Source organism: Vicugna pacos, chromosome 13, assembly GCF_048564905.1.
Source record: "Vicugna pacos chromosome 13, VicPac4, whole genome shotgun sequence".
Taxonomy (NCBI): Eukaryota; Metazoa; Chordata; class Mammalia; order Artiodactyla; family Camelidae; genus Vicugna; species Vicugna pacos.
The window spans coordinates 40,505,287-40,518,728 of record NC_132999.1 but is presented as its reverse complement, the minus strand read 5'-3'; the positions used below and the strand labels follow the sequence as shown (position 1 = coordinate 40,518,728).

Sequence of the window (13,442 nt, the reverse complement as noted above, 5' to 3'; positions counted from 1 at the left end):
CCAAACCTGGTCCTATTTCTTCAAATGATGAGTGGACTTGAGTAAGTTACTGTGTCTCAGTTTACTCTCTGTGTCAGCTTACTCATCAAATAAACAGGATATCTACTCTTTAGTATCGCTCAAAAGACTGAGCAGGAGAGCATGGTAGTTGTGTGTTGTCTAGCTGTCTAGAAAAATGGACGGCATATAGTAGGTACTCAGTTAATATTGGCCAATTCTTTTCACTAACTGTGTGGTCTCTTGACCAAGGCACTTCTGCTCCCTGGCCTTTTCTGCTGCATATTACCCACCACGGACTGGGTGGGAAAAACCTACTTCCTTCCACCTGTAACCTCCTCCTGGACTCTGGTCCCTTTATCTGTAAAATGCAAGGGTTGGGCTGATGAATTTCCAAGAGCTGTCTGCCCTGAGAGTCCCCTCTCACCCAAATCCCTCCCTGAGAAAGTCCATATCGCGACAGCTGCTCAGAGAAGTTGAGTGAGTGCAGTTTCCCTACTGATTACCTCATGTGCGGACTCCAGGAGGAAGAGTGGGTAAGGGCACTGAGAGACAGATACCTCCTGCATGTTAAGCATGCAGCTCTACCACTTGAGCTATACCTCCCCCCAACACGGCTGTATGTTATCTATGAAAGTTGAAAAGGGAGTTCTCATCACAAGGAAAAAATTTTTCTATTTCTTTAATTGTATATCTATATGAGATAATGGATGCTCACTAAACTTATTGTGGTCATCATTTCATGATGAATGTTAGTCAAATCATTATGCTGTATACTGTAAATTTACACAGTGTAGTATGTCAATTATAGCTAAATAAAGCTAGAAGAAAAAAGTCTACAAAACCAAAGTTCAGAGAGGTGAGGTGTTTGGCCCAAAGTCACACAGCTAAGGACCAGCAAAGATAGGTTTTAAATACAAAAGGGGGTGGAGCTTCAAAGTCTGTGCTCTTTGCTGATTACCATTGTTCCTTCTCCCACAATTACCCATGACACTCATGAAACAGGTTATCCTTATTAGTTGAAATTTCCAAGATAAATTTCCTCCTGCTTCTAAAATAAACTTGAAGCCCCTTAACTAGGCATTCAAGACTCCATCATCTTCTTTCCTTTTCCCACACACCCCAGTTTGCACCCACCATCAGTCCCCTTCCTACATACTGAGTGAACTAAGTTGGAGCCCCGAGACATTCAGTCTCCATGGTGAGACCAGATAGAAAGGGAGCCCTCCCCCTGTTCCTGCAGCCCACAAGATGTCAGCTAGAAAGGAAACAAGTAACAGCCTTGTGTCAACAGTGAAGCCCCAGCACCTGGTGGTTAGAATTTGCATGTTCTATAGCTGATCCTTTGTTTTGTACAAACTCTCCTTTACCTGCCTGGCCCATCTCCCAGTAGAAACAAATTCTGCCCTAAAGGCAACTAACCTCTCACTGCTAGGTCAAAGCTAGACCATTTTCATATCTGCTGTGGGGGACGGAGCAGGGTTCAAGGGCAGGAGAGCTCTTAATGGCAGGCTTCCCTTGGTTCTAGCTGTGGTTGGCAGACAGAGGGAAGATGGGCCTCTAGAAGCTGCTGACCCTGCTCACTTGGAAAAAATTCTGCATCAGAATCACAGCCCACCCATGCAGCCCTACTGGAGTTAAAACTCAGTCCAGAAATGAGAAAACAGATATGCAAACATTGTGACTGGCTGGTGGCCTGGGGGCACTGTGGCCTCCTGCCAGCAGCTTGGAGAGGGCACAGACACTGTGGAGTGTGTGTCCAAAATGTGCCAAGTCAACTGGTGGTGGGGAGGTCAGTACCCAGCCAACCCCTCCCTCCCACCCCACCTCCAGGGAGCCTGAAGTCTTACTTACCTGGGTGGGCCCTGGAGACTTCCTGGAGGAACATTCTAGTGTGGGAACCAAAGGGGAGATGGAATACCAGGCTGAGCTCTGCTGTGTCCAGCTGGACAGTCACATCTGAGCCTGCACAGGGGTGGGGGTCGGGGGCAGGAAATGAGCCCTTGGCTCCAGGATGCTTAGGTGCATCTTGAGGCTGGAGTCCCCAGGCTGGAGAATCAGCAGCCCAAGCTCCCAAAGCCCCTTTGGCCCTTTAAGCAATTCACTAAAGGCTGCTGCTGGGGCAATAAGGAAGCCCTCTGTACCCTTGGCTCCAAATTAACATCACCCTCAGTCTATAAAGGGGATAGACCTTACTGAATAGTCAGTAAGCCTCAACACAACACTACAGGATGGAGCCAGAAGAGAACAAGTTCTCGACCCAGTTTACCCTCCAAGTGGAATGAAAAGCAGTCAGAGGTGGACAGAGGAGCTGTCCATCCGTTAGTCTCCCTGGCTGTGCCAGGCACAGGCTAGGCATTGGGAATGCCACGGTGAAGAGAACAGGCATGGCCTGTCTTCAGGAAGCTAGACTGTGGACAGTGTCTGGCTCATAGGGTAACCCCTGCACCCGGCAGGCCCATGGTGAGCATCCAAAACATGCGCTGAATGAGTAGGACCCACCTAGCAGAGTGCTCAAGGGCGTGGGCGCCAGAGTCTGGATCCTGAGTTTGAATCCTGGTTCCACTACTTGCTGAGTTACTTTATTTCTCTGGGCCTCAGTTATCTTGTCCATAAAATGGGGATGAAAGCAGTGATGACCCCATAGAATTGTTGCCAGGAAAGCTCTTAACATACAGCCTGGCACAAGGTCATTGATTAAATATTCATTTCTATGACTATTATGATTATTACTTTTACTACCATCACTACAGTCTAGCAAAGAAGACTGACATTAAATAGGGCTCTATAAATAATCAAATCACTGTGAGTGGCAGAGAGGTAGCAAGGATGAGAAAAAGGAATGTGTATCAGTGAGATACAAACAACCTCAGGGGTTCAACCAAAGCTTTCCTGGCGAAAGTCAGTGTGACCTAAAACCCTGGAGGGTGAGTGGCTAGGTGAAAAGAGGAGTGAGGGCTTTCAGGAGGAGGGAGCAGCGTGTGCAAGGGCTCCGTGGTGAGAACGCGCGTCATGTTTGAGGTGATGGAAGCAATCCAGAGGCATCCAAGCGCAGCCAGCAGGATAGAGAGTGATGGGAGAGAGGGGCGGGACCAGACCCTGCACCGTCTTGCCAACAGAAGGCTACTAGAGGATGCTCTGACTTCACAGGGCTCCTCTCTCTGCAGATCCCGTACCCCTGGCCCCAACCAGGACTCAGACGAAAGGACCACTCACCAAGAATGTAGAGTTCACCCTCTGGGGACACTGTGGGGAGGGAAGAGAAAAGGCCCTTAGCAATTGATCACCCCAGCCCCAGCATCGTCCAGGCTCCCACTGCCCGACCCCGAACAAGGACAGAATTGATCTGGGGGCCCAGAGGAGAGGGATTACACCGCCTAACCCCCGTGGCACCTTGTTCCAGCGTGAAATCCCGCGAGATCGGCACTATCTGGTCCAAGGAGACATCGTCCCCGGTAATGGCCATCCTCCGGTGCGCATACAGGAAGAGACTGAGGGCAGGAAGCAGAGTGAGGACAGGGCACCCATCCTTCCAGCCCATCGTGGAAGCCTCAGGGTGCTTGTACTCCCTCCTTGATCCCCAGGGCTATGCTGGTGGTGCCCAGCCAGGCACAAACCTCATGCCTCGGTCCCCAGTGCCCAGCAGTGACTGCAGTTTTATGGATAGATCATCAGGGTCATCCAAGCTGAACCTGTCCCATTTGGGGAGCCCCTGCTTTGTCGGTAAAACCTATGCTTGATCGTTTCCTTGTGCATTCTAGCACTGCTTGTGACAAGATCAGAGCAAACTTAGCTTTCCCCTCTCCCTCCCTGAACCTCCATTCTTCCACCTGTAAAGTGAGAGGACTGGATTAGAAAATGTCTTTGGCTCCTCCCTCCCACCCTGAGGGTTCACTTTCTGTCTGTGAGACCTTTGCTATGTATCAATTATTCTGTCTCTGCTTTGATGTAATATGTGGGCATTTATGAAGTGTTTTAGTGTTTTAAACATTTTACGTGTAGTAACTCATTTTATTCTTTGGACACATTGAGGTACAGAGGAATAAACAATTTGCTCAAGATCACATGGTTGGGAAGTAACAAAGCCTGGATTTGAACCCAGTCAGGCCCCGGGGCTCGAGGTCTGGAGCAGTACATTAAACAGTCTCTTGAGAAGCTGCTACATCAGAATTTGAGGATTATATGACCTAATAATACATAGGACTTGGAACATAGTGTTCAAAAAATATTAACTATCATTATTACATTTATTTTAGAAGCCTCAGACTCTGTCCTAGAGGGATGGATGGACTCCATCTGAAGGGACAGTTGAGAATAAACCCCAGGACCCAGACAGGCAAGTACCAAACCCGTGACTTACGCGTGTTCCTGGCCACCACCTTCCGGGCGGTAGCGCACGAGTCCCAGGAGGCGGCTCTGCCTGCTGTCCCCCTCACACAGCACACCTTGCACTGCCTGCTGCTCAGGGTCAAGGAAAACTGAAGGGAAGCTGGCAGCCAAGCCTCTCCCAACCCAGCCCGCCCCATCTTCCCAGCCTTGCCCTGCCCTCACCCACACAGATTCACTGGGTGAAGGTCGCTCAACCTCTCTGACCATTCCTCATCTGTAAAATGGGAATAGTAATCCCCAACTTCACAAGAGGTGGGAGGATAACTGAGTATTCAAAGCACTCAGCAGAGAGTCCAGGACTGAGTAAGTACTTAGGGGATACTGTGTTCCTTCTCCCCCTGATGATGGAGAGAGGGAGGCAAGCAGATAGACAAGGCAACACCTGCCATTCCACTTCCCAAGGCCCCTGGCAGGCCCGGGGGCTGGGAGCTGGGCGCCCACCAGGAAGGATATGATGATACAGTACTCCTCCTCGGCCAGTGTCTCCTGGATTGCCACAGACTGGTCCATGCCGGGCCCGGCTGAGCAGACACACCTAGGGGAGGGCAGATGAGAGCTCCCTTGGTCAACAAGCCACCTAGGAGGTGATGGAGCTGCTTCAGAGGGCTCTCCCTCCCCCTCCCCCTTCCCTCTAGAATGGGCCTTTTAGTTTCTAGGGAGAGGGGCCATCCCTTGCCTCTGGTGGGAAGCACAATTTGCTGTATCGCCCTTTGGAAGGGCATCCAGTCGTTTCTAAGTGGGGTCCAGTCTACTTGTTGGACATGGGGTGCCTTGTCCCATTACTGGAGAGAAGGACACGGTCCCCCTGGGACGGGGCTCTGCCTCCTTTTTGGGGGAGTAGTATTAGTCCTATTGGTACCTCTCTGGGAGGTGCCAGGGGTGTATCTGCATGGGGTTGGAGGAACATCCTGTTACTCCCAGGAAAGAAGCATCTCATCCTGGACAAGGACCCCAGTCCTGTTCCTCTTTCCTTGGAGATGATAAAAGTGTCCTGTTGCTCCTTGGCCCTCCCCCACAGCCCAGCAGGCCCCATTGCATCAGCCACAGGCTGGGGGGGTGTCCGGTTCTGACAGCCTCGGACAGGAGTCCCAGCCCTCAGCTTGCCCATCCCTGCCTTGGCTTTCCTGCTCCACACCTGCTCCCCGGCCCCCTGCCATTGCCGCCTACCTCCTGAGCTGTCACCGCTGCTGAGTGTGCGGAACACTACGCCCCGGGCCCCCATCAGTGACTACATTTCCCAGGAGCCCCCGCGCCACAGGATGGTCAGCCAGCCTGCAAGTCCCAGCATGCTCGCGCCAATAGTAGGAGGGTCTCCCTGCCCCCGTTAACTCCTTAGGTCCCGGGATGCGCCGGGCTCCCTATTCTGGGAAGGTTTTCCTAAGGACTGCCCTCGCCTCACCCTCGGCCCTCTAAGTCATGGGGCCAGAGCTGCCCTCTAAGTCATGGGGCCAGAGCTCCCCTCTGCCCAGGGCCAGGAAGGAAGATAATCACTTTAAGGGGCGAAATTTTCTCCTCAATTGCAACCTCAACTCCTCTCCACCGAGGCAGGCCAACACTGGCCTCTACTGAAACTCTTCCTCCCCAGATAACCACCCGTCCTGGCTTAAAGGAGAACAATACTATGAAGAACCACCACCCCATTTTCCAGGTGGAGAAACTGAGGCTCAAAGAGGTTAAGCAATTTGACCAAGGCCCTGCAGCTAGCAGAGTGGCAAAACGGGGCCTCAGCTGAAAGTGTGACTCCAACTTCTGTGCCATCGACACTGCCACACGCTGCTGTATTTCCTCCCTTAGTGTCAGTGGTGTGTGTGAGGTGTGTGAGGTGGGAGTGGCCGGTCACGCCTGCCTCAGGGGGCTATTTGAGGATAAGAGATGTGAGTGCACTTTGTAGAGGGTGTCACCCTGTTCCTATGCAGTACTGAGACATGGGAGGGGGCCCTCCAGGTCTCAAGACAGCCCGAGGGTGCACTTTGTTGTTCTCCAGCACCTTCCAGACTCACTGGCTGGGGCACCCAGGCAAGGTCTTCCTCCTTTGGGGCCTTGATTTCTCCACCTACGATAAGTTTGCTCCAAATGGACAAACAGGACCAGTGCAGATCCAAGATCCAAGCATCCAAGACGGGTCTCTCTCAGCCTAATGGCCGTTTGACTAAGCTGAAAGCTCCCTGAAGACAGGCTGTGTCTTTTCCTTGTCACCCCAGGGTAATTTCTGGCATCCAGCTGACCCTCAGAACATGTTGATTGATTAGTGAATTATCTTAATGAAACCACCTTCTCTCAAGCTTTGACCCAAATTGAAACATCATTGCTGGGGAAGGAGTGACCATGTGACTTCAAACTTGTCCCCCTTTCTCTTGCCCTAAGCTGAGAGCTGCTACCCTAGTGGCCAGTCCAAGTTTGCGTACGTAAACCTCTTCCAAAAACAGACATCACCTTCTTCCAGTCTTCTTTGTTTCCTGGAAATATCCACAGCACACATGGAGCTCAAGTTTATTTGAATTTGGTTTCAAAGTTGTGTGGGGCATGAAGGGAAGGGGTAAGGACAAAGGGGGTGGGGGTGGTCACTGAAGGAAAGCAAGGGAACCTCAATTCCATACCCCCTCTTTATGTCAAAGGCTGGGGAGGATCTGGGAAAAGTAAATGGGACCGGGAATTTTTTACGGATGAAGGAACTGTCCCTGCAGGACTTTGGGGTCCTCCCACTTGATGGGGGTCAGACTGGAAATTGTTCAGTTTCTCCAGACAAACCCCAGCCCCTCCTTGGGAGTGGAGATTAGGCCCCGCCCCCTCGGAAAGCATCACATTCAGTCCTATGCCCTGGGAGTCTCTAGCGCAGAGCTGTGGACTTGATATATCCTTTTCACTAAAGCTACAGCTACAGAACAGAGCTGGGGGTGGGCCTGGGACTTGCACAGTCTACAGTGTCTTCCTGGCTGCCACTCCCTGATTCTGCTGGGCTGAGCTAGGGGAGGAGGAGCAGCAGCAGGGCAGAGTGGAGAAGCCACAGCGTGGCCCCAGCCAGGATCCAGTGCAGGGGGCTCCTGATGGCCCCTGGGGCTGCCCCGTTGTTGATGAGGTTCCCAGCCAGCTGGAGGCAGCTGCCTGAGGCTGAGGCTTGGCAGCACTCCTGGTAGCAGGGCTGAGCCACAGCCCTGTGACACCTGGTGGTCCCTGCCACACAGGCCTGGCTGCACCCTGCAGCGTAGCCTGAGCTGGACCTTTACAGCTACAAGAAGAGATGGGACCATTTATCCTCCCCTTGCCTTCATTCTCTGTTCACAGAGGCAGAAAATGTTAACTGGGGCCATAGGTTGAGTGGAACTTCCCTGGACCCCTAGCTCCCTCCACACGAGGCCAACCAGCCAGTCCCCAGAGAACACACAGCGTGATCAGAAATAAGGGGCATGTAATGGAGACTTGGAAGATTGCTGCTGCTGCTGCCCTGGATTTCAGCATAATGCAGAGCTAAGAGGGTGGAGCATGCTAGACCTCAGGCAGCCTGGCCCCTAGCAAGTCTAGCTCCAGCCGGGTTCAGCTGCTGACCCACTCTGTCCCGGCAGGAGAAGAGAGGCCTGCAGTTCTGAGGGAGGGCAGCATCCCCGATCTTGGAGCCTCCTAGGAGCCTGCCTCACAGAAGTCCTCAGGGCACCCGGCCACAGCTTTCTGCCCTTTGACACACTGCCTTGGCAGAAGGTGGAACCGATTTTACCCTGGAAGAGAAAGTGAAAAGAAGGGTGAGGGGTGGGGAGCTCTGTGAACTCTCAACGGAGGCGGGGCTGGGGCCCCACCCTGCCTGTCCCACTGACACCAGCCACCAGGAACAGTCCATTCCTGTCTGCACCTCCCAGAGCAGGCAGGTTGGGTCAGACACTCACATTTCTCTTGGGGGCTAGCGGGATAGGTGATGGTCACCGGGGGTAGAGTGGAAAGTAGCTTGTCCTCTGGGATGGTCAGGTGGCCTAGGCCTGGGAGCAGAGCAGGGCTGCCTGGGGAAGTGCTGTGACACTTCTGCTGGGGGACAATTCCTCTGCAAAGTCCCAGCCACCACCCCAAGGGAGGGCATCTTGTGTGTGGGCATCATAATCTGAAAGGCCCTCATCTCCACCACCCTGGAGCGGCACAGGACCTTGCTCCGGTATCCTTGCTCTTGTGGGGAGGGGAACACTGACTCAGCTGGGCGGGGGAAGGAGGGGAGTTGGGACGGGAAATCCAAAAGGGGTGGGGTATGAATAAGGAGGATAGACCTCAAAGATCAGGGTCAGCCTGACAAGGTTTAAAGGTTAGGTTTTGATAGAGGTTGTGGAGGTTGGTGAAAATAGCTCAGATTTGGGGGCCTGTCAAAGAGTGGGGTTCACAGCTGGGGGTTAGTGGGTGGGCAAGGCTCAGGGCTGGGGACAGGTGGGGTGGGGCTCAGAGCTTAGGGGCTAATGGGAGGAGGAGTCAGAGTCAGGGGCAATGGCAGAGGGGCCCCGAGTTAGAGGACCATGGAGGAGGGGTCCAGAGCTGCAGGCTGGTGGGGCTGTGTCACCAAAGCTTGAGAGCCAGGCAGAGCAGCCACCCCTGCAGCATTGCAGAGAGCAGGGGCCTGGGCTGGGGCTGAGTGGTTGGCCCAGCAAGGGCTGGGACCAGTTTCATTTCTGCCCTCACAGCTGAGGCTGCACCTGCCCATGTAGAGGGAAGCACTGAGTTGACTCAGCTGGGTAGAGAGTGCCTGTGAGTCCAGGAGGTCTCATCTCCAGGCATCCCACACACTGACTCCTCTCCCTCCCATTTCAGCATCTCACTCCCAGCACCTTACTCTACATACCCGAATGTCAGCACCCCTCTCAACCCTGCAACAGTCCCTCCTGGCAGCATCCTGCCTGGGCCTCCCTGTCCCCAACAGCAGCCCCCCTCCCACACCTCCTCGCAGGGGTGCTCCACCATTTAGTTGGAGAACCCTGCCTCCTAGTAGCACGCCTCTCTGAAGCAGTGGAAACTGTGGCTTATCTGTGGGAGGGTTTGAACTCTGTGGCCCCAGCTCCCATGGGTGAAGGCCTCCAGGAAACTCTCTTTGCCTTCATATGCTGCTTACCTGGACAGGAGCAGGGGTCAGCTGATTTCTCGCCAGGTTCTGAGCTACTAGTAAGAACAGCAGGAGGACTGGTAGGAGGAACAGGAGAGAGGAGACCACTGCAGGGAGTCATCAGCTCAAGAGTCAAGGTCAAGGCAGGGTCATGCAGTGGTTAAGTAGAAGAGGTCATGATGTCAGGGAGAAGAAGGGACAGCCCCAAGGCCCAGAAGTCGTCACAGATTAGGGTTGTCACAGGGTCTGGGAGAGGCTGGGGTCCCTCGGCTGAGAACAGCTACCTCTGAGCAAAGCAGCTTGATGGCTACTGTTGGCCACAGACAACTGTTGAGGGATTTCAGGAGCCGGAGAGAGTAAAGACCAGTCCTGGGCAGCCCAGGGGAGGGCTGCAAACAGGGATTCCCATTACACACTATGCAGATGAGTAAACCAAGGCTGGGAGCAGGTTGGGGGTGTGGTCAACCTGGAGGGAATAACGGATCCCAGGGGCTGGACTTTTGCTTCCTGCAAGTCATACTGTCAGAGTGACACTGAGGCCAGCATAAAGGGGCCTGCAGCCAGGTAACAGCCCCTCTGAGCGTGAATGTTGTTGTTGGCACGGCAACAGCAGCATCCCAGCCCTGAGGGGAGACAGAGCTGGAGCAGGTGCAGTGACAGGAAATAGACATCCGGTGCCTCTGATCTGGCCTCATTTACCTCTGACGTCAGGATGTGCTGGGGTGGGGTGTGGAGGGTGATGGGCTTCCTCAGAACTCAGGGCAGGGTCACAGAGAGGGTCAGAAATCGGGGCTCACCTTGTCCAGATTCTTCAGGGTTCAGACTACCCTGTCCCTAAATCAGAGCTGAGCCAAGGGCAGGACGTAGCTCTCAGACCTTGGATAGCAGGATCCCAGCTCTGTCTCCCCCAGTACGAAAGGATCAGGCCTGTTAGCGTCTGCTAAGCCCAGGTTCAAGTTTTTCCAGGCGAGGCAGACAACTGCTGGAGGTGGGAGAGGGGGGCATTATTCCCATCTTCAGGTTCAACCCTGGGAGGCTGAGCACAACCCAGCCCTCTGTGTCCCCAGGGCTAACAGGGCATGTTTCCCTGTCCTCATGGGTATAGTCCTCCATCAGCACTTCCATCACCACATCAGTCTCTCAGGTGATGGCTGCCAGGGTGATGTGAAACAGAGGGGATCCTGGAGCTAGGACCTGCCTGGGCTGGGCCCCTGCTAGCAGTGGTCTTTAATGCACGAATGGGGTGGTGTTCAGAATCCAGGGTGTGGAGGTGAGGCAGGATGGGACCCCTTGGCAATAGAGGCCACTTCTCTCTCCACCCTCACCCATCCTTACCACCGGAAGCCTCAGCCCCTCTACCACCCCCTCCCCTCCAATGCTACACTCAAGAAGCTTTTGGCAGTGGGGAGGGCGTAGCTCAATGGTATAGCGTGTACTTAGCATGCACGAGGTCCTGGGTTCAATCTCCAGTACCTCTGATAAAAAATAAGTAAGTTAATAAATAAATAAACCTAATTAACTCCCCTTCTCAAAGAAAAGAAGTGTTCTTATCCAGTCAGTACCTCTCCAAGGGGACCTCAGTCTCTGAAGGCAAACAGATTAAGAGAGGGTGCCCAAAGGTTCTACTCAGCCCTTGTGTCCTGGTGAAAGGAGGGGCCAAGACCTCCCACACAGCCTCTTTCCCCCTCCCTAGTGGGGACAGATGAGGCTGGAGGGACAGTTCAGGACAGGGACGGAAGCAGACACTCAGCTGAATCGGAAAGCTGGGCAAAGCCGAGATGGTTACCTGCTGGTCTGTGTCCGTTCTGGCTCCTGGCCCATCCCCTTTAGCCTGTACACACCTCCCTGACTAGAGAGAGTATTCCCATACCCCCTGTGCCCCACCTTCTTCCCACTGGAGACCTACTTGTGCACCTGAAGGTATGGAGGGCAACCAGTGTGTGTGCTGGAGTTGGGGAGTATCCAGGTGTGGCCCCTGGACGCTGGTGGCTGCCCCTCATTCTGTCCAATCATTTGTCTGCTCTCAGAGCTCCCTCTGATGCTGCTGCTGCCACTGGGGACACGGGCAAAGAAGGAAGCTAATGTCCAGACTGGAGCCAGAGGGAGAAAATAAAGCCAACTGGCTGATAAAGGGACCCCACTGGGACACGCTTTGTGTAGATGAGAAACCTGGCAGGTGGAGAGGGCTGTCCGAAGAGGTCAGAGGGTGGGGAGGCTAGGTCCTCCCAGGGCCCACCTGCAACGGGAGAAGGCTGTCTGGCTGATAGTGGAAAGGGTATGTGTGGGAGAGGTGGCAGGCCTACTCCGACCATGAGAACTTTGAGGTGAGGCTGCCAGAAGGCCTGGAAGGATGAAGAGGGAGGTAGCTGTCATCCCAAGGATTAAAAAATGTAAAAGTAATGCCGAGGGAAGACGAAAACCTCGCCATTGTCTGCCCCTCACTTCCCTGACACATGGGTTCCCTTTAGGATGCTCTGTCCATAGAACTTTCCAGCACAAGCTGACCCCAGGGACCAGAACAGAAGGGAAGTGGAAGGGGATGAGAGTTGAGGCCGGACACAGATTTACTTGCTGTCCTCTCAGAGGTGGGGAGTGAGGACACTCCTGCTTCTGGGAGGTTCATCCCAAGATTGGCCCCGGGGTCCAGCAGCACCAGACTGGGGGCCGACCCCAGGAACGACTCCCAGGTGCTTCCTGCCTGAGCTGGAGAGGGGAAGGCGGAGTCCTGCAGCTTTTCTGATGGAGCAGTTTTCCTCCTTGAAGAGCAAGTTGAATGACCTGCTCTCCGCAGGCAGAGCCCAGGTGGAGTTCAGACTCCAAAGATGCACTTCTGGGGATTCATGAGCTCCTGAAATTGTGTTCAAAAATGTATATGCATGTATATTTTTCTAGGAGAAAGCCTACAATTGTCTTTTTATTTCCAAAGGAATCTATGATCCTAAAAAAATTAAGAACTACTGATCTAAACCAAGAAAGAGCACCCCTCCACTCTCCCCAGCCTGGTCAGGGGGCTGAGCTGAAATCCTGTTCTTCTTGTAGAAGACCCCCCTGAAGGCCAGCTTCAGGGAGTCACCTCTGGGGAGAGCCACTTCTGGTGTAAGTTCATAGGCACCTCCATAGTAGCTCTGTGCCCTCAGGACTGGGTGGACTTGGCCACACACCATGCCGGCCTAGGTTGTGACTGCACCTCCTTACCTCTGATTCTGCTCCCACCATCTCACGGCTACCTAATTCTCAAGATTTGCAAACCCAGCTGTGCCTGGCACATGGGAGGCACTAAAAAATATGCAGGTGAATGTAACAAATGAACAAAAGAAGCCTGTGCGGTGACAGGGAAGCCCCAGGTTTCCTCCAAGGTGGCTCTGGCTCACAGGTCACAGGACGATTGCAGTCATCTGGGCGAGGGTGATGGCAGGACTGCTCTGAACCTGGTCCCACCTCCCCTCCGCACTGTGAAGAAAGTGGGTTCTCGGGATGCCCTGCTGACACTGGAGCCCTAGGTACCCACTCCTAAAAGTGAGGCTGGGAGGAATGTGATGCCTGGAAAGCAGCAGGTGGGTTCCTGGGGGGGCCCAATGCTGCTACTGCCCAACTGGACGGCTGGAGGGACATACCCTCCCATGTTTCCCATTTCCGAGGCTTTAACTCTTTTCCCAAATGGCAATGTCTCCCTGCGCTTTGGGCCCATTTTCGGTAGTATTTTTAGTTGGCTCAATTAGGTTTGATTATCTACTCACTCTGCTTCGGAAGCTCAGACCCTGGAGAGGTTGTCCAACTGGGGTTTTAAGCAAATGGAGGAGCCAAAGTACAAACGAACATGGGAGGAGTTGCCCGAGAGATGGGTTGAGGCAGGAAGGAAAATATCAACGCAGAGCCAAGTGCCACAGGGTAAGGGTGGCGAAACCCTCCTCCTGGAGATGACTGGGGCAGCAGGTGAGTGAGGGAGAAGGCCGCTCCGGAGTTAGGATATTTACAAGTAGATACATTACAA

The 13,442-nt window shown here is 53.6% G+C and overlaps 1 protein-coding gene across 2 annotated transcripts in view; it reads right to left on the bottom strand.

Annotated features, from left to right (window-relative positions):
- INPP5B (inositol polyphosphate-5-phosphatase B) overlaps positions 1 to 5,623 on the bottom strand; it is a 40,226-nt gene extending 34,603 nt beyond the window's left edge. The window contains exons 1-6 of one of the 2 annotated variants that reach the window (XM_015246494.3): positions 5,554 to 5,623; positions 4,840 to 4,921; positions 4,358 to 4,452; positions 3,391 to 3,488; positions 3,214 to 3,243; positions 1,852 to 1,962 (exon numbers count right to left, since the gene is read on the bottom strand). In XM_015246494.3, the coding sequence (XP_015101980.2) occupies positions 1,852 to 1,962; positions 3,214 to 3,243; positions 3,391 to 3,488; positions 4,358 to 4,452; positions 4,840 to 4,896 (391 nt within the window). In that variant the 5' untranslated portion in view covers positions 4,897 to 4,921; positions 5,554 to 5,623. Of the gene's footprint in view, positions 1 to 1,851; positions 1,963 to 3,213; positions 3,244 to 3,390; positions 3,489 to 4,357; positions 4,453 to 4,839; positions 4,922 to 5,553 lie in introns of those variants that run through there. The other variant, XM_031684058.2, reaches the window with a different exon arrangement.
- Between the last annotated feature and the right edge of the window lie 7,819 nt (positions 5,624 to 13,442).